Source organism: Rousettus aegyptiacus, unplaced genomic scaffold (genome assembly GCF_014176215.1).
Source record: "Rousettus aegyptiacus isolate mRouAeg1 unplaced genomic scaffold, mRouAeg1.p scaffold_m13_p_6, whole genome shotgun sequence".
NCBI classification, from domain to species: Eukaryota; Metazoa; Chordata; class Mammalia; order Chiroptera; family Pteropodidae; genus Rousettus; species Rousettus aegyptiacus.
Genome location: NW_023416309.1, coordinates 56,807,787 through 56,832,252, shown reverse-complemented (window position 1 = coordinate 56,832,252; position 24,466 = coordinate 56,807,787). Strand labels below are relative to the sequence as shown.

The 24,466-nt window shown below is 46.3% G+C and overlaps 1 protein-coding gene across 3 annotated transcripts in view; it reads right to left on the bottom strand.

The window, feature by feature from the left end:
* The window catches only part of EDRF1 (erythroid differentiation regulatory factor 1), a 34,375-nt gene that overhangs the window by 1,071 nt on the left and 8,838 nt on the right, over window positions 1-24,466 (bottom strand). For 2 of the 3 annotated variants that reach the window (XM_016148252.2, XM_016148254.2), the window contains 16 exons: window positions 23,884-23,995; window positions 21,320-21,467; window positions 21,128-21,236; window positions 20,761-20,872; window positions 19,121-19,381; window positions 17,124-17,195; window positions 16,672-16,822; window positions 14,590-14,778; window positions 14,080-14,280; window positions 12,514-12,732; window positions 10,508-10,731; window positions 8,536-8,694; window positions 8,224-8,373; window positions 6,791-6,944; window positions 4,272-4,387; window positions 3,185-3,336 (listed from right to left, as the gene is read on the bottom strand). In XM_016148252.2, the coding sequence (XP_016003738.2) occupies window positions 3,185-3,336; window positions 4,272-4,387; window positions 6,791-6,944; window positions 8,224-8,373; window positions 8,536-8,694; window positions 10,508-10,731; window positions 12,514-12,732; window positions 14,080-14,280; window positions 14,590-14,778; window positions 16,672-16,822; window positions 17,124-17,195; window positions 19,121-19,381; window positions 20,761-20,872; window positions 21,128-21,236; window positions 21,320-21,467; window positions 23,884-23,995 (2,529 nt within the window). The remainder of the gene's footprint in view (window positions 1-3,184; window positions 3,337-4,271; window positions 4,388-6,790; window positions 6,945-8,223; window positions 8,374-8,535; window positions 8,695-10,507; window positions 10,732-12,513; window positions 12,733-14,079; window positions 14,281-14,589; window positions 14,779-16,671; window positions 16,823-17,123; window positions 17,196-19,120; window positions 19,382-20,760; window positions 20,873-21,127; window positions 21,237-21,319; window positions 21,468-23,883; window positions 23,996-24,466) is intronic. The other variant, XM_016148253.2, reaches the window with a different exon arrangement.

The window sequence follows — 24,466 nt, the reverse complement described above, 5'->3', positions numbered from 1 at the left end:
GCTGCTCCTGGCAGCGAGCACCACAGACCAAGAGTCCCGGCCTCCGAGGAGTGCGCGCGGTCGGGGAAGGAGGTCTGGGAAGACAGCATTAAACGAGTGACAGGTGACACACTCCGTGGAGAAAACACAGTGGGGGCAGCCGAGGCCCGGGCGCTCCCTCCACCCTCGCGCCCGGCCCCGCGGTCCTCGGCCTGGGTGGGCACACGGAGCTGCTCTCCCCCGAGCCAGAACCGCCCAGGGCTGGCCGCACAGGCCCCTGGCTTCCAGAACCACTGCGCCTCCCGCATCTGAAAGGCCAGTGCGACATCCGTGTGCACAGCGCCCCCAGCTGGCGGGTTCCAGGTAGTACTCCAGTTGACCACCGTTTACAAAGAAACCGCAGTTTGCGGTTTGTTCTGAAAATATTTTCCCATAAAATAGATCACTGGATTATATTTGTGACTACTGGAAAAGACTAGTAATTTGCATAGTAGTTCACTTCTAACATCCTTTGAAAATGAGCCCAGATGGAACACAGATCCCTGGCCACACGACCAGCTGACAACCGTGGGGCTCCTGAGGGTGGGCATGTCCATCTGAGCCACACGACAGCCCTGTCCCCGCGAAGGCAAGGACTAGCATTCTTTTATTTGTGGGAAAACTAAGGCCTGGAAGGGTTCATTTGGATCTAGGTACAAACGTTGTTTCCTCACTTCCACAGTCACGTTCTTCCCACTCGTCAACGGGCCGATTCTCTTCCTTGCCTGAGCACTCGGTCTCTGGCACCTCCCTCTGGCCCACGTCAAGGCTCAGGCCGTAAGAACAGACCTCCTCCCCGTTCCCGGCCCCTCTCATCCTCCCCAGCAGGACCCCCTGCCAGCCTGCAGCCTGACATAGGCCCAGGGCTGGCCCCAACATGGGCTCCGCTCACGCCCTCGCTGGGGCCCACTTCTCCCCTCCCCCTTATCCCTACTTGTTTTATGAGGCAAATCTCCCCATCTCCTTCCCCCAATACCGCCCACGGCACACACAGTAAAAGTGACAGCTCACTTTTACTCACTGCCTGCGGTCTGGGCCTACCATGGCTGTGTTTCAGGGGTTCTTGGGCCGGGGGGGGGGGTGGTTAACATTCACGAAACCTCAGATAACCTATAAAATATCTGAACTCCTAACAGTGACCAAGGCAATAGCACCCAACGTGGGAAGTCACAGCTCCTTCTCTATGGACAATGACACCCATTTATTTTAGCTAAAACCCTGAAGGTGACTGATGGCTTCTGGGATCATAAATTTAAAACCCTTTGATTTGTTCTGATCATAATTTCAAATCTTAAATCATCTTCTTCTAATTTCTATACAACATTCCCTCCCTTAATCCACGCTCATCAATCATTTCACTGAACCGTGAAGTCTGTTCAGAAGGGGCCCGTCATTTCACAGGGTCTTTTCTCCAAAGGCTACTAACTTACATTCTTTCATTTTCCTTTTCATTCATCTTAACCAAATATTAAATGCACACACTGGTCAGGAACAACCCACAGACCTAGAGCAGGGGTCGCCAGCCCCCGGGCCGCAGACCAGTACCGGTCCATGGCCCATTAGGCACCAGGCCGCACAGCAGGGCATGAGCGGGGAGCGAAGCTTCCTCTGTCCTCACAGCCACTCCCCGGTGACAGCAGCATCACCTCAGCTCCACCTCACACCGTCAGGAGTTACACTCTCATAGGAGCACCTGTCCCTGGTACCAGAAAGGTTGGGGACCACTGCCCTAAAGGATGTGCTCTGAGCATTATGGTCACAGACATCCCAAACCCTGAGAGACCACTTCTAATTTTGATAGTTTTTCATTATATTTAACCCCAAAGCCATCAAAAGGTCAAGAGGCTCTAATCTGCTAAAGCAGTAAATATTAAAATACAGCATAAGAGCAAATAAATTCTAAACCCCAAAAGACATCACCATTTACGCAGGACACCACCACTGCAGGCGTCACGAGAGGAAGTGCCTGCAAAGTCTCAACCGGGAAACAAAAAATGTTTTAAATTAAATGCATCTTAATTTTGTTAGATTGCACAACACTTCTTATGGATTCTAAGAAAATTAAGATAACATCCTAATTACTCAGATCAATTTATTCTACTTTTTTTGCCCAGGGGTGGGAGTGGGGAGAAACAGTCAAAACAAAACAGAATCAACCGCATCACTACTTCCTTCCTTTCTCATTCGGCCTTTGCTTCCCCTTTACTCCGGAAGAATGCCCATCGCCTCGGGGGGCAGAACGGCTGCGGCCGTCTGCCTCTCCCCAGCGCCCCGGGACGTTTGCAGGCGCGCATCTGCGAAACAACCGACTTGGAAACTGGCATTTCTGTTTTGAAACCTGTCATCGTATTAGCTGTATTAACTCAAGTATCGCCTTTAACAATCTTTTACTTAAACCCTGAAATTTTAGCTTCATAGGACTTTATGATCATGCACGAAAACTTTAGATTAAAATTTTTTTCAATGGAATACTAACAACCTGAATAAACAGAAGACCCCCCCCCCCACTAAAATAAAAATAACCTAAGTCAGACTAGATGACTGTTACAATTACAAAAGATACTGTAAGGCTAAACTATTTACCAACCAGCCAATTACTCAAACCATCGGTCTGTGAAAATCAACGGATCACTGTGTTTCTTGCATACCATGTACTTATGCTTGTGGAAACCAGTAAAAATCTTAAAAATTACCCACAGCTGTTAAAAGGAAAAGCCAGGAGTTTTTCTACTTTGCTCCTTCGCCTTTGAGCTCCTCAGGACGTGGGTGACTGCTCACACCTCGACGCGTCCTGCCTGCACCAGGGACAGGGCACAGGACACGGCAGACGGCGAGGACTGACGAGGCCGAGAGAGACGGCCAGGCACCCGCCAGTGAGTGCTCCGCCCCTCCTCAGGCCGCAGAGGGACCAGTACGGCTGACAGGGTAACAGTCACTCCTAGGATGCAAGGCTGCTCAGTGTCGACAACGCAACGTGCAGCAGGCGGCCTGGAGAGGCTCCCCTGACTGAGCCGGTCCGGGCAGAGCGTGGCCTGAAGTCCTGGATTACCCACAAAAACGGCAGGAAAGACTGCAGGCCGTCCTCTCACAGGGCCAGGCCGGGCTGCGTGTGCGCCGTCCACACGCAGGTGCTGGGAAAGAAGTTCCCACCAACGGTTGGATTTACCTGGTTTTCTTCTTAGTCGAGGACAACAGTTTGACGGACTGAAGCAGGAGGAACGACAGCCGAGACTCAAATATGCTGAGGAGTTTCATCACTTCTTCTTGATTCAGACTGGGAGAGGGGTCGGCAGCCGGAGGGGCCTCAGCGCTCTCAGGCTGCGAGCGACAAGGAGTGATGTCATCTACGTTACCCGAGAGCTGCAGATCACGCTGAAGCGACGGGGCCGTTTCATTCACCCAGGAAGCTTCCAACCAAGACGGCAGCCGGCAAACCCGAGATCACGTGTTACACGGGCCAGCCCCATTGGCAGGGGTGGTGGCTGTGACCAGGCTGCCTCTGCCTCCTCCTTCCTCCCCTGACACCATTTAATACACTAAAGCACACGACAGAATGTCTCGCACTTAATAGGCCCTTGCAAAGAAGAAATTAATGTTTAACGAAGATCTCCTACTTTCCAACATCGGTCGCAGGCTCGTGTGCGTGGGACTCAGGAGGCGCTCAGCACCAGCAGAGGCAGCGTGAACGCTGGGACGCCGGCCGGTGCGAAAGGCTCCCCAGGCACCTGTGCAGCCTGCGCCTGTTCACCTGTGCCCCGTCCGCCCATGCCCTGTCCACCTGTGCCCCGTCCACCCGCGCCCGTCCTCCCATGCCCTGTCCGCCCTGGGCCCCGTCCGCCCGCGCCCGTCCACCTGCGCCCCGTCCTCCTGCGCCCCGTCACACCCCGCTGCCCTGTGCCCCGACCGCCCGCACCCCGGCAGTTTAGTAGAAATCCTAAGGGAGGGCATGGGCCTTTTCTCTTAAAAAAACAAAACAAAAAGAAACTCGCACAAACGCTAAACTCAACAGACACTTTATACTCCCAGGGCCTTACTAACCAAGCGCTATGTGGTTAAAGAAAAAAATTTAAATATAAAAGATACACTTGCAAATTTGAGTTAATAATGATCCCGAGAAAATATAACAAACCGCTGTTAACGTTTTCGTGCAGCGCGGATACGTGTGTGTGTGTCTGCACACACACGCGCACTCGTACGCGCCGAGCGGCCGGCACGAGACAGGTGAGAGCGGGGCCGGCGTCCTCTCCGCCTACCTGGCCCGGCTCCCCCGCGAGCTCCCTGCCGATGAGCTGGAAGGCGTGCTTCGTCCTCACCATCGTATCCAGGGCCCCGGACAGCGTCTTTAACTTTCCAACGTTGCTGTTCTGACCTAGAGTGTTAAACGCAAAACGGCCGTTCCTGTACACGTACATCTACAAACCCACCCAATGTCAGCGCGTGAATGAAAATTCCAATGTTCAAAGGCCAAAGGGAGCTTATGAGAATCCCAACAAATCTTCTAACTCCAACTTTTCTGTTCAGTAATTAACCCTGGAGAAAACATGATAGCCGTTCCCCTGCCTCCCCATTTGGTGCTGCCAAGGTGAGAGCACAAGCTGTCTGGATAAGGCCAGTGTGGGAGTGTCAGGTTCAAGGGGACCAGCCGGGAGGAGCCCGCGGAGTGAAGGCCACCTGCTATTTGCCAGCCACGCAAGGCAGGTAGGGTCCGAAGTACCCGTGAGAGACCCGTTGTTCGAAGCAGGCAGTCAGACCGGCTGAGCCGGTTTCCTTTATTCTAAGACCCGAAGAGACTTTTCTGCAGCTCTGGAGCTGGAAGCGCCTCGGCCCTGCTCTCCGGAAGCTCCCGCCTGGCTGTGCACGCTGAGGCGTAGCGGGGGACGAACCTGTCCACAGGACGCTGGGCTGGCCTTTGCCCTCGACTCCCGAGGCCATTCTAAGCCCTTGGAACACCCTGTCTGCTGAGGGTCTTTGTTGACCTGGAGGAGCCTGGACCACACGGGACAGCCTAACGATTGGTTCACTGTGGGGGCTTTGGGCCCATGACCCTCAGAGCGGCTGGAGACAAAGGTCGGCCATGCGGCAGCCAACCCCCCGTCTGTGGGCGTCCCAGTAAAATCTCTGAACACCCAGGCCCGGGTGAGTTCCCAGGGACATGCTCTGTGCACACTGCGACCGAACACCACTGCGGCGTTGGGCACTGTCTGACCCCATGGGCGGAGGACGGCCAGAAGCTTCTCGAGAAGCCGGGAGCTCTCAGCACTCTGCCCCACGTGCCTCCTCCCTTGGCTGATTCTGTTCTTTCTCTGTCACACACAGCAACCCCAAGCATCACATGCTTCAGACAGTTCTGAGCCCTTCTGGTGAACTGTCAAACCTGAAGGTGATTTCTGGGACCCCTAGGCCTGCACTCATGTGAGAAGTGGTCTTGGGGGCACCTCAACTCTTCGGATGGCGGGGGGAATACTGGTGCCTTCTCCCTTTACAGTATAAGCCGCGCATTGTCTTAAAAATCAATAGATAAATACGATTCGGTGTAGATCCTGGTACCTGGAAGGTGAGCTGTTGATTATGAATGGAAATGCTATCGGGGACAGAGCACAGATCAGACAGACGGCAGGAAACCTGAGTCTCATGTACTACAGAAAAAAAGACTGGGTAAAACGAGGTTCAATGAAAGGTGGAAACTAGAGCATGTATCAACCTGGCTTATAAAACCCACAAATCTGGCTAACAAAATCCCCCGAATATTTACATTACTTTTCTCAGATACTCACAGCATTAAACATTCTTTTAAAAGAATTAACCATACATATCATCTTAACAAATTTGTTCCCAGTATCTCTCTCTCTATTCTTCTTTAGACAAATGATTCCTGCTCATTCCAAGGAATTCAGAGATGACAGAAAGTTCAAAGATAGACAGGAAGAAAAAGCACGCCAGAACGAGCACCCAGCCGTTCAGCGCGGGTGACCCCCCCACACGCCCAGCCAGGCATTCTGTGCCGGCAAGAGGCTACCAGAAATGCCTGTGGCGACAAGTAGTTTTACAAGCCGTTCCGAGCAGGCAGCGCACTCTCGCGTGGCGGGAGGGCCGAGCCGCGCCCGGCGGAGGCCCCCCCCCCCCCCCCCAGGCGGCAGCGTCGTTATCAGGCTCTCCCTCGCCCTCCAGGAATGCTGCACGGACGGAGTCGTCTATACGTTAAGTATCACGTAGATTAATTTTACAGAAAAAAAAGACTGAAACGAAAGCGAATGAATGCAGTACACTGAATAACTGGTTCTTGTTCCTCCCACAGCAGAGGCATTTCTCAAAAGACCCCTCTGCGGGAGGAGAGGTGACCCAGCCCCCTTGCCACCGCAGACACTACTCGGTAAGCAGCCTCACTGCGTCTCGCTGCCCTTCTGCGCCCTGCCCTCCAGTTACCTTGTTCAGGACCTGCCTGTTCCAGAACCATCATCCACAGCTGCCAGCACCGGCTGCGGCTCACAAGGGTTCATCGGGACTGCCCTCCTTCCCCACTCTCCCCTACGCTGTCCCCGATGGCTTAACTCTTTGTCTAAGGGACTTGTCACAGGGGATCTCTAAGTTTTAAGAAGCACTTCCAAAACTACAGAGACTGCTCTGGTCCCTACCCAAAGTCACCGCGGCAAATGAAAGCAGTAAGCGATATTATGTGTATCCGAGAGAGACCAGAGGTCTGTCTCACTCCGAGACAGTCCTACACTGAGCCAATGCATAGGAATCTGAGAAACGAAGAAACAGCGAGACTTACTGGTCATCTGAAACTCTGCGAACGCTACTCTTTCTAGCTGGACCCGCAGCAGCTCGCAGGGCGCGTCCTTCAGCAGCTGGAAGAGCTTCGCAGCTTTGCTGTAATGAAGGTCGGCCAGCACCCGGTGCTGCTTCCGCAGATGCTCATCTCCCACCTAGAACCAAAGGGGAAGCAAAAAACAGACCCTGAGGCTCGGGTCTCGCAGTAACGCCTTGAGCGTCTCTTCCTGGACCACTGAATGCTTTTCAGTGTTGAGTTGCTGTAAGTCTGATCGTTTTAGCGTTTACATTTAGATTGCTAACCCATTTTCAGTTAATTCAGCATATGATGTGAGGTAGGAGCCCAACTCCCTTCTGCACATGGCTGTCCAGCTGTCCCAGCACTACTTGCTGAAAACACAATTCTTCCCCTATTGAATTGTCTGGGAACTCTTAAGCTTGCTTTTGCCTTGAGGATATTAGGCCACCTGGGCAAACCTGAATTTTGGTTGGGGGCCTCCTGTGAACAAGGGAGGAGTCTAGGGCCAGCACAAAGTGGAAAAACATCCTCCCTGATTAAGCCAGACCTCAAAGAATAAGGGCAACCCAGAAGTAAACCCATGCCCCAAGGGACCGCAAGATTAGTTATCTTGGTACTTGAGCTAAGAAAAGGGGAAATAGCAAGCAACAAAAACCCTCTCGGAGAAGCTGTAAGCACAAGACTGGGAAGACACCGTCAACCCAGGCCTCAAATTATTCTTAGAAATACACGCATTTCAGTATCAGGATTCATGAATATTCATGTATATTCATAGTACATTATTTCTAACAGCCTCAAACTGAAGCAACTCCAAAGTTCACTAATCATAGAATGGATAGAGAAATTGTGATTTAGTCATTTAATGAATAATACTGACATGGGAAATGAGCAGCTACCTGCACTAACCTGGAAGAATCTCAAAAATACGACGGTGCATGAAAGGCCATAAGCCACAGAAGAACACACACAGATGAGTCATTCTGTAAAGGCCATGACCAGGCAAAACGTAAACACACCGAAGGGCAAGGCGCACCGGGTTTCTGTCTGCTGCTCTTCAAACTGCACGTGTGCTTCGCGTACGTTCTCTAAGTGCTTTTATATGTGTGCTCCATTTCACAATAAAGATTTGAAATGACGGGAGGTGTATACCTCAAACCATTCCTATAAAGCCTAGCTATATTTTAGAAGATCAAAATAATACACACGAATACAATAATTTTGAAAACTAAGACCCCGTCAATCATAGTAGCGAAAACCCCATGACATAGGCAAGAGGGGAAAAATGCCTATATGCCCAAGTTTTTCCAAACTAGCTAAGAGAATAGATCGCACTGAAATGCACACTGAGATGTGGGAGAAGCGGCCAGAACACGTGCAAACGGACGTGGCGGCGCCCCTGCCCCGGAGCGGCGTACCTGGTTCCGCAGACAGCTGTGGTACATGGACGCCAGCCGGTGGTGGATGGTTGCAGCTCGGTACTGACAGAGGGGCTGCCGGGCAGACACCGCGTCCACGTCGCAGTGCTTCAGGGACTTCATCATAGCCTCGCTGACCTCTTTTTCAATCTGTTTATTTTTCATTAAGGAGAAAGAAAAAACAAAAAACAAAAAAAGACAAGCCTGTAGCCGTGTATATAAGACATTTAGAAGCCTGTCTAGGAGGAGGAGCTCGGCAGTCAGGGCAGCGCGTGAGGCTGGAGGCTTCTTCCCAGCGCCGCAGACTCTTACCTGCTCCTGGGCTTTCCGGGACAACGGAGCGTAATCCTGCTGCAGCGTTGCCATGGTGAAGTAAGTGGTGGACAACTCCCAGTTCACCGAATCCCAGACGGCGGGGTGTATGTCTCGCGTTCCCAGCGACCGCAGCGCTTTCAAATAGTAATCGACGGCCTGCGAGGGAGGGAGAAACACAGGCCTGACTCGGTTCACACACACGCCAACACCGCCTGGAAATAACACGCTTCACGGTCACCCAGGGGCTAGCTGGGTTTGGAGACTTCACAAAACGACGCTATTCGGAGGGAAGGAGAAGGTACGTCGGGGAAACCAGCGCCGTGAAGCTGGGGCGGAGCAGGCCGCCGAGCCGTCTGACTCGCCGGGGCCCGCGGGCGCACCGCCTCCCTTCGGTCTCTTTCTTTACAAGTGAAAATTACGGTCTATGTGAGTAAACTAGAAAAAAATAATTGGATGAGTCTGAGAATAAAAAATGTGTCAGACTTGACTGCAAAAGAAGCAATCTCACCCTTTGCCCCACATTCTGAAACAGTCATTATATTTAAACAAATCAAATCCCACTTAATTCCATTATCCAGCAGTAACTTCTGCATTTCTTGTATTTATCCATTCTTTGTGCATGTATCAACTTAAAGACAAACATAAGGTCTCCTTTACTTTAAAATTTACCATGCCATGAACATTCTCCACTAAATTAACTTACACAGCTTCGAAGAGCAGGTTTCCCCCGCTATCTGTGGAGCACTCCTATGAAACTCCTCATAAAACGAAATGGCATAAAGCAATTACCATTAGTATGTAAAAATCTGAGTGTTCCCAGACCCAAAATTCAAAGTCCACATGTTTTTATTTTGTTCGCCACGATCAAAACACCTAATCGTGTTCGGTTTTATGCTAAGCGTTAGCACCCTGACAAGCTCTTAGATCTTTCTGCGACTCTAGGACACGTAACAGATGCACAAAATAAACCGAGACGAAGCACAGGCGCGGCGTGAAGCTCTGGCGGCTGAATGCCCGATGCGAGACCGGAGTGCGGATCCCGGGGCGGGGCTCGGGCGCGCTCTGCCCCATCTGCCCCAGGAACGCCTGCGGCAAAACACGTGCTGAATGCGGTTTTCGCTTTTCGCCTTTCTTCATAAAAGGAAAATCCTCTTCAGATTTCTTTTAGTTAGCAAAAAGACATACTAGTGGAGGTCTTCATCAAAGGCTACTTCCACAAAGTGGGGGACAGCAGTACCTGACTGAACGTGCGCCCTTGTTCTCTCGCGCTCTGGCCAATTATCAGAGGTTACGATTCCCCCAAAAATCTGGCAAATTGATAAATAAACTCAATCTTTAACGTCCATAAAAATTAAAACTTTGACATTTTCCTTACATTTGCTTTTTTCACATGTATGAATTTTTTTGTTCAGGGCTATTTGCCCTTTTTCCTATTGGGGAAGTTTATTTTGAATGATTAACTGTCTTTTGCATAGCAAAGGTTTACTAACCTCTGACGTGTCTTGTGTGCTATAAAGAATTCCCCTAGACTGTGATTTACTCTTCAATGTTGCTTTCTGTTGTGCATTTAGAAAACTTTATTTTCACACATTTAAATTTATCCGTCCCTCTCTTACTTTGTGATTTCAGCTTCTTAGTGTATTATGCTGGGCAAGTCCTTTCCTGGCCCATCAAACGAACTTCTTCCTACAGTTTCCCCTGGCACGTTTAGGGTTCCGCTTCTCCGCGTCCATCTCTAGCCCATTTGCCTTTACTCTGGTTACACCAACACAGCTTCCTGAATAATCGTCCTTTCCCTACCACTGCAGGATGTCATCTTCAATACCAAGTTCTTAGTACTCCGGGCCAGTTTCTAAGGGTTTTAATCATCTGTCTAGTCTTGAGCCATCATCCCCTTAATTTTATAATGTTTTAGGGGCACGACGGCTAGGCGTGAGCGGACGGGGTCCGACGCGGGAGCCAACGTTACCTTGTTGTAATACAAGCCTTCCTCTGGCGAAAACTCACGCTTGAACTCGTCGCCGGCGCCGCAGTGCGCCTGCGCACAGATCCGCATGAGTCGCCCCGTGTTACACAACAGAAGGGCAGCGTTGGTAGCATCGTCGATCGACTCAAAGTTGTGAATCCCTTTTTCAAAACAAGAAAAGCTTTTTTTCCACAGCTGTTGCTCCGCAGTAGACACACTTTTGCTCACTTCATTAAAAAAGAGAGAGAGAGAGAAACTCCATGAGCAGACATCCACCAGTGTCCCGACGCGACGAGAGGAGCCCGGCCGCGGCAGGGCGTCCGGCGGACAGCGGCTGCCTGGCACCGGCGGCACTGCACTGCCCTCGTCACCCTTGCTCTGGACGAGACCGTGCCCCCCCGAACCCCAAACCTGTGTTGAGGCCCTGACCCTGACTGTGACTGTGTCTGCAGACCGGGCCTTCGAAAGGTAATGAAGGTTAGACGATGCCACAAGGCGGGGCCCAAATCCAGCGTGACCGGTGTCCTTACAAGACACAGACGCAGGGACGCCCACTGAGGAGAGACCAGGAGACCAGGCGAGGACACGGAGAAGGGGCCACCCGCAAGGAAGGGCAGTAGCCACTGCCGATCTCACACTCCCAGCTCCTAGGCTGTGGGAAGCAACCGTGTGCTGTCCAGGCCGCCCGGTGTGTGGTTTCAGACGAATGCGACCCTCGGCCACAGCCTTATTCAGTATTAACCGGCTGACACTACGTGAGCAAATAAAAACATCCGAGCAAAGCGCTACTCCACAAAGGTGCCGAAGATGAGGCCCCATGGGGCTTTAAGAGGCAGTCTGTGTTTCACCTGGTCTCCAGAGTTTCTGACCACCACTTTTCAAACTCTTTGCTGACTTCCTTCTCCAGAGACACCTTAAAAGCACAGGTTCTTATATCTCAATAGGAAGGAAGGAAGGGAGAGGAAAAAAATTGTGTGTGTGCGTGTATATATGTGTATACATATATATGCATATACACATATGTATATACACATATGTATATACACATATACAAAATTTTGGTATGTATGTATGCGTATATACATACATAGACACACACATATATATACACACACACACATACACACACACACCAAAAATTTTCTTAAACGCATAGGCTCTTCCACTGGCAATGAACTCTTCGTATCCCCAATGTCAAGCACAGTTCGCGGATCAACAAGCACGTAACGACAATTCCAGCTCACCTGCTAGGCTCCGTTCCATCTCGGCCCCTTCCCTTCCTCGCACTGTGTCCAGCCTTTACATCTGCATCCATTCTCATGGCTTCAGCTATCACCCACATGCAGAGGATTCCCAGCCGATGTCCTGCTAACCTCAGTGCCTCTAGGTACATGTTCTAACTGGCTGCTTAAATCAGACCTTTCACCCCGCTGCCCCTAAGAACCTCCAACACTACCTGGGCCCAGCCTAACGACTGCAGCGTCCTCTGAAGGACAGCCCTGCTGCTACTCTAGCACCCACTGGAGCGACACCGCTGGCCCCTTCCCAGTGCTGCCTACTCAGCGTGGACAGCCCGCCCCTTCCCCATCTGCCCGCGGACATCCTACACATCACGTGCCGACTGCTCGAACCACACCTTCTTCCCCGAAGCCTCCCAAGAACCACGCAACGTCAACACACGTCTCCCCTCCCCACCGTTCTGTCGTACTTATTCACATCTCGCTCTCGACTCGGGGGAGAACTACATTTCGGCCGTCGCAGATCCAGCACAGAGCCCAGCAGAGGCTGCTTGTCCAGTTCCCCTCTCAACTGATCAGATGGAGGGCACCGGAAGGATGACTCTCAAGGGCAAATGCTTTTCCCTAATTTCATTTCTTGAGAATAAAGATTTTTTTTAACAGAGCACCTCTTTATGACATAAAATCAAGCCCAGCGGTTCTTTGATTGAACCACAGAAAATCAGCATGACTTTCTAATAGAACAAACAAGAAAACTCCAGAGATACTCACCTACTCTCTCACTCTGTAACGCAGCAGCCTGATTCATATAAAACACACCGATCTCGTTTCTAATGTTACCCATTCTCTTCAATACTTGTACATAGTGTTCTGGATTTTGGTTTTTTAAGTCACTAAATTGTAAGATTTCATTAGCAGCTTCATAACATTTACAACTAACTGAAAGTTGGCTTTCTAAGTCTGTAGACAAATCAGTTGCCCATGCAAATCCTTAAAAGAAAAAAAGAAACAACACCATGAGTCATGTAAACCCTTCTTCTTTAGTCTCTAAGTTATCTGGTATTAAGACAATAACAAATAAATTAAATATAGTATAAACATACTTAGATTCAATCAATACACTTCAAATTTTAAGTTTCAAAGTAAAGCTCTCTTAATTTACTTAGAAAAACTACAATTTCTTGGGACATTAATATCTGATGCAATATTTTCCTGCCTAAAAATATCAATTACCCATACCTGGATTTTACCAGGTACACTTGCTTATCGGGATAGACCTACAGTTGTCCAGTGATGCTGGGTATACTGTTTTTTTTCTTTCTAATTAATGGAAATAGTTCTTGAAGCTCTAATCACTATTGTTATGCACATTACAGTTTGTCAATGTTAAGTCTGGCTCACTGGAGAAGGTTCTGGATAAACTCTCGAAGACCTACATATGCCATCTAGTGGGGAATGGAGAACACTTGGGTGCTGAGCTCAAAATTTAAGGGGGAAAAAGGCAGCAGTTGATAACGAGCAAGTATCTAAGAGAAGGTCACTCTCACCAAGTAGTGTTTTGAGTGAAATTAATATGATGGAGTGGTAAAGATTTTCTTATTGTCTATTAAAATAAAATGATAATCTGAGAAACTTACAAGTGGAAGGAGGCAGAAAGGGAAGAAAAAAAAAAAAAGAGAAATAATACACTTCCCCCAATGCCTTTCTCTAGATGTTAACTGTTTAAAACTTTCTGGGAGGTGGATATCCAATTACATAAACAACTTAAGAGTATAACAAAACATCCCATGTGCATTACAAAAGATCGACCTTCTATCTCATTCACTGCTTTAACTGCAGTGTGCACCGTACTGAGCATTCTGCTGCCAGGAACTAAATCCTCCTGTTGCCCAGTTTTAAAAAAGAGTGATACACTCAGTTAAATATCTATGAACTAAGCTTTAAAAAAAGATGATCTTTGTTTCTAAGCCCCCAGGAATCAGTCAGAAGGTAATTCATCCACTTTTACTGCTATTCCTTTTTAAAAGAAATCATGGATTGGTTAGCTGACTACAACAAGGATTACCCAGAAAAACCGCATGAAAAGACAAGTGCAAGAAGTCAACACAATCGTCTTAGAGCTCATAGTTGTACCAGATGTGTAATTACTAGTTAAAAAATATTTCAAGACCATTTCATATACCAATACACAGGATCATGAACAACTCAAAAATTAAAAAATAAAAGGGGCAGTATCAAAATATTAACATTTCTGCCACTTTTCTGGACATGGTCCAATAAACATAGGCTGAACTGGACGATGCCAATGTGAATCAAATGGTGTGTCTCCTGGCCCACCCTGACAGCTGGACTCCCTGTGGAGGCTGTGTAATATCTCCTGATCCTCTTTCGTCTGATAATTAAACTCTTCGAGGTGGGCTGCTCTGTTGTTTGCATTCTGGGCCAGCATGAGTTGGATATCACCGCAGAGTGTCAAATATTGAGAAAGAAAAAGCAGCACTTCAGAAAGCATGTTGGTGCAGAGGCAGCAGTAAGTATCTATGTGAAAAGAAGGGGAAGGAGAAAAAAACATAAGTGCATTAAAAATTAACGAACACAGCAAATATTAAGAAAATCACTGTATCTACTCTATTTATTTTGTCAGATATTAAACATGGCCCCATGTATTTCAAAATGAAGACATATTAAATCACTCAGGACAGAAAACACTAAGATAAAATGCTAGGAAAAGTAGTTTTAAAATTGAATTTTATAAGCGGTAAGAGTAAAATGTCACTGTCATTCAGATGTCTTCTCTGTCATCCCTTCCCAGTTCCTACCAAGATATATTCGTTTCTAGTGACTTACCATGGCTCTGCAAAGCTAATTTAATGTATCGTAATGCTCTTCCATATTTCTGAAGACTCATGGCAGCATCAGACAAAACATAATAGGCCTTCGATGACTTGAGAATCAGCTGGAGTTTCATTTTATGTTGCCAAGAACCAGGGATCATTCCAGACTGACTGGAATAATTGCCCTTCTGCAGGGAGCCCACTATGACATGGAGGGGGGAAAAAAGCAGCACATTTTATTTAAATATAAGTCTCACAGTAAAAAATAATTTCTGTTTCTTAATAGAAACACTCCAGGCTGAGGTACGACTGTTACAAGCAGCCTGGTCAATACCATGCTTTACTACTTCACCCTAATGAAGTAAAATGACCGTGTTTCAACACACTTGCCCTTGAGATTTACTAAGGCCTCTGTTTCTCTGCAGCCATCAATCAACTTTGTCGTTTTCTTTCAGGGTCACTGACAAAACTCACGACTGACACTGGCCTCCTTTCTCCAGTCTGTCAAAAACCTGACCTCCTTTAAGCGCAGCTTTAGTCATGGTGGAAGCCCGGTTCTAAAACGTTAAACGCTTCTCGCCACTTATGAAATCATGTCCAAGCATCTTCCCCGCTTCCTAAGTTGCATTTTTTCAGTTCACTTCCCTGGACCCTCCGCCATGGGCCAAAGTCGAGTTACTGCTCGCTGCCCAGAGTTGCCTGCTTTTCCTACCGCCCATCTTAGCAAGCTGTTTCCTCTACCAGGATACTCCTTATTTAAAGTCTAGCCCATTACTACCTTCCTCAGCCCACAAATGATCACTTTGGTGCCAAGCACTATGCTAGGCACCGGAAACAACGACATGAAGTTATGTGGCCTCTATCCTTGAAGACGTCTCAGACTAGAGAGAAGGGCTGATAACAAACCACAACAAAATATAAGTACAATTTCAGAGATAAGAACAAAACGCGGTGGAAACGTCCTCCCCGTCCACAGCCCAGTCTCCCAGGCTCAAGATCTCTCACTTTTTTGATCAGCTACAACACATGAGTCTTTCAAAGCAATGAAGTCTCTATTACATTATTTTTTTCATGCAAGTCTTTCTTCCTCCTCCACTACTACACACGTATTGTGTGTGAGGTGTGAGAAAGCCAGTGAGTAAGATGAAGGTCTTGCTTGCAACTGCACATGTGTAAAGCTGTTGAAACAGCTGCTACGCTGCAGGTCAGAATTCAGCAAGTGTTCACGGGACTGAGCAGTAAGGGGTCGGGTCCTTCAAAGCGGGGACAGAGGAGAACACGGAGATCATGGCACGAGCAGGATTTTCGACAGCTAAGACGGGGAGAGAGGAAGAGACAGAAAGCCACTTCAGGGAGAAAAAAAAGAACCTGAAAGAGGCACAGAACTCTCGCACGCCCTGCTGCGGTTCTGCTCCATGCATCCAGGTTCAAGCCGGGCACACAGGAAGTACGGCGCAAACTCTGGGGAATACACCTATTCCCCAACCCCGAATTAGCTCACGAAGAGAAGATCCAAAAAGCACTTAAAAGTAACTTAGAAGTAACAGGTAACTTATAAGTGACATTTCCAGTTTACTTAAGTACCATGAGGTGACAACAGCTAACATTTCTACGGTGCGGCGTTCTAAGCACTTTACACATATTCTCATTTAATCCATTAACAATCTTTTAACTAGGCACAATTATTGTCTCCATTTTGAAAGAAAACAAGACTAAAAAACGTAGAACCACTTGCCCTAGCAAAGCCAGGAGCTGAAACTAGGCAGTCTGGCTCATACGTCTGTGCTCTTACACAGACAACCACTGCTGCTGAAGTGATATCTTCAGCGAACCTGCCGGGCTGAAGGCGGCAGGTCCACCGTGGTAACGGGAGAGGGAGGCTCCCTGTGTTCTCATTAGGAATACCCACGAAGGACTGGAATGCTCTGGCTGTTTTTTATTTTGAATGAAAAGACATTTCCCCCTACTTCCCATTCACACGATATCCTTTTTCTGAATTCCTTTCAATGAATGCCTTAATGACATGTCTGCTGTTGATAAAAGACTAGAACATCGCTCTACTGTAAAGGCCTTTCTGCACATCGATTGGACTTACTCTTGTCCAAAAACAGGGCCATCTGCTTCTCTAGACCCTCAGGACCCCCCCTTGTAGATTCATCTTCATACTTTAATGGGATTGGGGTGTTGGGGTCAGCTGCAGGAAGGTCACTTTCTTTTTTAATGCTGCTGTCCACAGATTTTAAACCCTTTAACAAAAAAGAAGAAACATTCACTAAACATATAATTGAAAGTCAACTAGAAACTAAATATAAAGTAATATCTAGACTGCTAAATATATTTAGGAGAATTTATATTTTGAAAAAAGACTTTAAAAAACTATATTTGACTTGATAAAGTTAAAAAAACTAATTTTCACTTTATGCTTAAAGGGTAAAAAAATCATAGCAGAATATCATACAGAATAACATTTAGACACCACTAAACAAGTACTATTTACATATCAGGTACAAATTTCACTGAAATAATGAAGACTAAACCAAAACTCACCTCCAGAACATAACTAAGCACCAGTCTACAGCGTTCTTCTGTGTCATGGCAAACTGGAAATGCACAACTGGGCTTTAGAAACAAACGTTTAAAGTTATAATATGCTACCAATATGACAAAGCTCTCATCTCTTGGCGATTATTAAAACTGTACCAATCAACAATTTCAAAATTGGCTCATGTATTCAGTTTAGGGAGGTAATGTACTTAATGATTACATTAGATAGATGATTTAGTTGCAGATTAAATTGACATAAGAATAATTGACCAAAATCTTCGAGAAAGACCTTCCATCACATATGTTGCTTCAAATAATGCTGTTAGGACAGAAAAGGTACACGTGAGTGGTCAGGTCTTAGAGAAGTGTACACCTAACTTCCAAGGGTAGCTCAGCTTCTAATTAGCACCGATCCCTGGTAGCACTGTTTACAATATCAGTTTAGTAGTAAGTCAACAAGCATCACCAATGGCTTCATTGTGTAATTTGTATGCTTAATTAGGAGCAAAACCAGTGAACAACCTCCATCTACTAAGTGATACCATGTGCAAGGGCCTCTGGGGGGCATTTCACTCCGGTGAATCCTGCGAGGCTGGAATTACTGCTCTGAGTACAGAGGAGAAGCACAGACGTTGGGTTGTCTGTCCCAGGACACAGTGAGTGAGTGCGGCAGCTGTGGCTCTGGGGCCGTGCTGACTCCATGCTTCGAAAAGTACACCCAGAAGGCAGAGCGAACCAGACATGTTCATGTGCATACTACGACTGCTTTTCTCAGTGCTTCACATGTCTCTGTAAAGAACTGTAAACTAACGTATCACTACATCTTTAATTACCATCTAACTGCCTCATACATTCCTGTTTTTGTGTTACAAGTTTCCTAAATACATGTCACTTTTAGAATTAATCATTTTGTTTACAATCAGAAAAACTTTTTACTCCACTGTGGGGTTCAGGCTGAAACAGCACTGAAATTCGGTTGGACAGTAAACAACTCTGTCCTGCAGTCATTTAAGTATTTACTGAGCTCCCCCAAGTGTTCGAGACGTGGGAGACACGAGACTGTCCACACTTTCGGTGAGCCTGCGTTCCAGTAACAGAGACAAACTCAAGAACGTCAGGCGCAGATAATCGCCTCCACGAAGGAGAGAGAAAGAGCAGGCTTTGGCTAGCACGGGCAGGGGAGGTCTCAGAGACCTTTGGTCAAGGCTTAGAAAAGGGCAGCCATTAAAGGATCTGGGAGAGTTCAGTTCAGAGCACAAGCAACAGCAGATGCCAGTGCCTCAGATGGGCGTGACCTTGATGAGCCTGAGAGACAGGAAGAGGCAGTGTGGCCGGGTACGTGAGAGGGGGTGAAGGGTCACAAGGTCAGAAAGGCAGGCAATGTTTCAGGTCGACAGAGAGGTATCCTCTGAAAACCTATTTGGATGTACAGTTCCCAAGCAGGAAAGTTAAACTCAGAGCCTAAATTTAGAGATTTGTAAATATGACCGTATTTCAGTCCAAGGAACAGCCAGAACTCTTTTCGGGCTGACCTGGATCTGATCACAGGGAGGCAGGACTGGAAAGTAATTAATTCAGGAAACTGGAACCTAATTACACCGTCTGGAAAAAGACTGAGAGTAGGAGGTCGAAACGACCCACGCCGACAGGACCCCGCTGGGAAGGAAGGTATCAGGGTCTGGCTGGCCTTGGCCAGGACAGACGTGTCTAATCGACATGACGTGGCCCTGGTCACTGCAGCACAGGGACAACGTACCAGACCTCCCCACACATGAACCCACAAGCCGCCCTGCCCACGTAATCACTAAAACACTGATGTGGCCACCACAGGTCAGCACGCGGGTCCAAGTCTCAGAGTTCATAAAGCTAATGATTACCTGACCCTGGACCACGCAGGAGTTATTACAGTAATGCCCTCTTGTGAGAGGCTAACTGTGTTCTATTAACAATTAGTTGTTTTTCCATTGATAACGCTGCGATATACATTTTAACATGCTTACTCTGATTTGATGGATGGATTTGTATTTTTCTGGAACTGACAACTCGCCAACAGACTTAATGATGGCTACTGCTTTGTTGTCGTCCGGCGGGTCGGCGCTCGTGCCGTAGGATCCGTTTTCATCGCTGTCCGGCATCTCCTCCTCCTCTTCACTGTAACTTTCATCAGAATTCTCGTTTAAAGGAGATTCTGAACTTTCCTCTTTTTTAGGTTCATCCAATTGGAAAAGTTCTGAAAGCATGTAATTGGCCGAAGCGATAATCTTATAAAAAGAAAAGGAAATACGCATGTGACTGTCATCAAAACTGGGCGCGCTGAGGTGGAATAAGGTTATTACTGTACTAATTTTAGGAGGTCCGCAAACACGGTGGTTTCCATCACAGCCTGTAACACATGCAGAAATGTTCCCAGTTCAGTTACAAATACCCTGTGCTCTGAAAAATCCTTGTGGGCTGACATGTTTATTTCCAGAAATTATTCCATTCCCAGCCCTCTGTCTGAAAAAAGAGAGTATGCATTTCACTAGAGACAAAAATTTTTATATAAGGGGTATGGTACTAATATACTAGCAAGATATCACTCCCCATCAACTGGAAAACCAGAATTTCTCTTTATAAGCTATAAAAGTTATTGTACAGACAACTAACATTTACTATACAATCCAGGATGACTCCAGGGGAAAAAACTCCCAATAGCTTAACGAGGAGAAGTTCATCCTGGTACCTCTTAAAATGGGCATGTATATATTACCATTTATTCCACTCTATTATCTGTTATTAATTCTTAATTGTAGACATGTAATAGGTGTAACATTATTTTCTAACTTTTGCATAAACCATATAATGTTCACTAAATGCCACCTCAATCAGCATTTGATACTTAAGTCTAAAATTTGTCATTTTTCTTCAAAATAGGTTTTCTCTTGGTTTGGTCTCTAGGACAATCTTTATTTCTAAACTGGATGTGGCTAGGATAAAAACTTGGATCTGAAACTGTACATACTACATACCTTCTCCACTTTAAATTGGCTACAACTAGCCTTATACCCAAAATACAGTTATCACATTCAGATAGCTGAGGGTACGGCTGCTGTGAGATGGTGGGGCACGTGACGGGGGATCATCTAATGAGACGCGTTTATATACTGAGGCATGGGATGTGAGTCCTCCTTATATTAACAGCGGTTGACGAGGTCCGTTTGCATAAACAGATCTTAAGATACCGTAAAATCGGTTTCCACCTCTAAGTGGAGATCAAACACAGGGAAGAAAGCACTGTAAAGGAGATCTACACTTACGGGACGGCGCTATTCAAGGAACGTGTAACGTGAGCCACACACAATATTTTAAATGCTCTTGTGGCCACATTAAAAATCTTATGAAATTAATTTTAATATATTTGATTCGATAACCACAAAATACTACCATTTAAACATGTAATGTGTACACGTAATCTTCAAAATTCTGTACTTTATACTTAAAGCCCATCTTAATTCAGAGTAGGTACATTTTAAGTGCTCACCAGCTCCATGTGGATGTTGGCTATCACATCAGACAGGTATTTACAGGTTATGAACCCGGCAACGACTCTCTGTCAGAATGCTATAACTTTTTAAAGAGAGCATATAAATGTAAACCTTACCTGAGGATGCCTGCTTTTGTCCAACAATTTAACACAATTAAGAAGCAATGTTCTAATAGTCCCATAGTGCTTCTTATTTTGATTCTTCTTCATCATCATGTTGCAAGCAACCCTAAAAAAATGTTTAAAGGCCATTAGAAACAACTAAATATAGTATTTCACACCCCCACCCAAGTTTATTTTGGTATAGTCTGTTGTATGTGCGTATGTGAGTGTGTATACACATATGCATACATACAAACATATACACTTTGTTAAACTACAAAAAACTGAAAGTATTTAAAAACCTTGGCTTAGATAGTGTGGCTGTACACCTTAAAATTTTACATAAGGCTACTTCCTCATCTTCACTCCTTAAAGCACTCACTTATATAAGAGAATAGCTACTGGCATTGTGAATGGATTTTGGTATTTGTCTTCGGTTTCTTCACAAAGAGTAGTGAGATCATAGAGCTTCACTATGTCACTGCCACTTGCTGAAAAAAACAAAAACAAAAACAAATAAACCTCATTTTACAGCAGTCGCTCGAATCAATTACTCATCCGAGAATTGGCTCACCTTTAAAAAGCCAGTAGGTATGCCCTTCTTTGGTACAATTAGATTTCAGAAACGATAAAATATTCTGTGCAATGTCTTTTATGACTTTAGTAGAAAAATTAGAGTTTTCCAAATTGGGAATCTCTTCTGTCTTTATCATTTCATACTTCTGTAAAACACAGAAGACAGTTTAAGATAAAACCTAGGCAACAACATGCCTCTTATTAAAAAGCAAGCGAATATATCCTGCAATTAGAGACCTATGCAGCACGAATGAGATTTAACCCATGGTTTTTGATCTTTTTACTGCTCCAACATTGCAAAGGCACTGGACACATCCTGTCGGCAAAGCTGCCGATTCACCAGTCGTCACTCTCAGGGGAGAATCATCGCCCGATTTTGCACCGCAAGTTCAGGCACGATTTTATTTCTGTTCTCACATGGAACAAATCGCACGTACACTTTCTTCTATTCTACCCCAGTGGTTTGCAACTGGGAAGATGGGAAATGAAGGCAGGCTTCACGCAATAAGTTTTCCCTCAGACACTGGAACCGCCTGGGAAGTCTCCTCAGGAGACACCATGGACTCTGTCCCTTTCCAGAAAGGCAGCAGTAAGAGTACAGGCTGTGTGGACATCGCTGCCACTATTTTTAAAGCACCTCCGTATTTCTTGGTAGCTTGTCTTCTGTTCGCACTTCCCTAAACGCCTCTTACCACATTTTCTCAAGGACTGTAAGATTAGAGACTTCAGATCAACTGGGAAATAAGATCGAACACAGTCTAAGGTTGATTTTCATCCTGCTTGGTTTTCTGAATCTCCAAATTGCCATTTCCTTCCTTAACACACTGATCTTAGGATTTCGTACGGCACTGCTCGGGTTCCCCCACCTCTGCCCGAAGCCCTCTCCCTGGTGATAAACTCCAGCGGTATGACACCTCCGTTTATTTCTCCAATGCCTTCAAAATTCTCACTCAAAAGCCTTCCTCAAAACGGACACAAAATGAAAACAAATACACCGCCTTCCCTGCCTAAGCCGAGGCAGTGCCCCCATCTCAGGCAACGACACCCCATCATTCTAGTCCCTGAGTCGCTAAGCCCTGAAATTCCCTTGGACTCGTCCCCTCTCCCTCACGCACGGCCTCTCGATGAATGTTGCCATTTAGGGTGATGATGTAAGAATAGGTCTCAAGCAAGAATGCACATCGGAATCATGTCTGAAGCTCTCATCTATTCTAAAACACGGGGCTAAAGCTGGTATATTTTTGAAGAGTTCACAAGTGATCCTGATGCACACTGCAGGTTAGAAATCACTGGGCTGGAGTTCAATGGGTAAAAGCATGGCCTCAGCCAGGTAACAGGTTCGAGTACTGACACCACCACTTACTAGCGATGTGTCCCTGGGCATCTCTCTTGAGCTTCCTGATACTCAAGTTTCCCTCCCCATCAAGTCAGCACGCAAGCAGCTAAGAGCTGACAGGAGCATCACGTAAGGTAATGCATGTATGCAAAGCACTTAGCAAAACACCTGGACCAGAACACGCGCTCCATTAAACGCTAGACATTATTTCTGTTGTCGATTCTTAGTAGCTCCTGTACAGCATGAGCATATTACACTACTCTCAAAAGCAGAGCAACGTCTAACCAGTCTTCTTGTGTGCAAGTCCTCCCTGCTGTCTGTCCTTCAGGCCAGCTCCAAATCAACAGTCTAACACACTGGATTTCACAGCCCAGACACAAAGCCTCCACTGACTCCAGAGTACCAACCGAAGCAAGTCCAAACTCCTTAGCTCGACATTCAAGGCTGTTATTTGCCTACGACTTTTTTGATCTTTTTGCTACTCTGCTGCATGAATCCTGTGTTCCCTAACTGGATTTATTATCAATCCCTTCATGTACTTACACTAGTCTTTTAAAACCCGTCCCTTATTTTTTGGAATACTATCTATCATTCAAGATCCCGTTAAGATGCCAGTTTCCGGGAAGTGATCGCAGCTTCTGTGATCGCCCAGACGTCTGTGTGTTCTGCCTTTCTAACGCCTCGCCAACCGTCTCCTACTGCTTTGCACAGTTATTTCCCATCAGATCATATATTTCTGAGTAATAACCCAACTTTATTTTTTGTTTTACCCCCAACATTTATCATGGGGACAAGTGGCTCATAAATAGAACATGCTCGACAATTTACTGGATAAGCTATTCACTTTATGCAATTAATACTACGGCCTTTCCTAAAACTTCACATATACTGAGTAGATATTTGTGTAGTGAATAAATACCTCCATTGCATAGATACTTTCAAGTAATGATCATGGGTTCCTGGCATTAAATTAGAGTTCTATGGCTATAAATGTAGGTTTAGTCTACTTAAGACCTTCTCGCGGATTACCTATAAAATTATACTTCTGTAACATCTAGAATTCTGTCACCAAATCAAATGTAAAAACACTCAAATTTCAGTTTATTCACAGCTACCTTTCTTGTCAAAAGAAACTTTACTATTTAGGGGCCTTAAAAACATCGGGAGGTACCCTCTACACTGATTTGCACTTGAGCGATCATTAGAAAGGTCACACTGTATCTTACCTGTACAATTCCATTTACATGAAAACACATCACAAGCTCTGGTACGTTGCATATCAAGTTGTCCAACCAATAGTCAATTCCAGTTAGCACATTAATTGGTTTGTTGTTATCCCTAAAAATATACATTTCTAGTGTTATTTGGTTTAATTAAGATGTTCCATAATGAATCATCTGAGACTTACCTCCCCATTTAACTATTCTAGCCTACACCCCCTTGATGGAAAATGCCATCTCTGCTGGTTAGATATGCACATGTAGCTCACCTGCTGTGTTCTAGTTAACATCTTTTCAAAAGCTTTGCTTGGATTGCTAAACTTAGGGTACTGGTACTCGTAACTTCTCAGTAAGAAAAGACAATGTGGCATGAGGTGACTGTGAGCCTACTGCACGCTTCTCACACGGCCTGAGGCGAAGGACTGACCGCCAGGCAGGACAGCGCCCGAGTCAGAGCTCAGCTGGCCAACGTGAACGCACACGCCTGGAGCACTAGGAACAATGCTCAGTTAGTGGGAAGCTGGGACAACCACCTCCGAACGCAGTAAATAAACCCCAGGGCACTGTCACGAGCTGCAGATTCGGACCT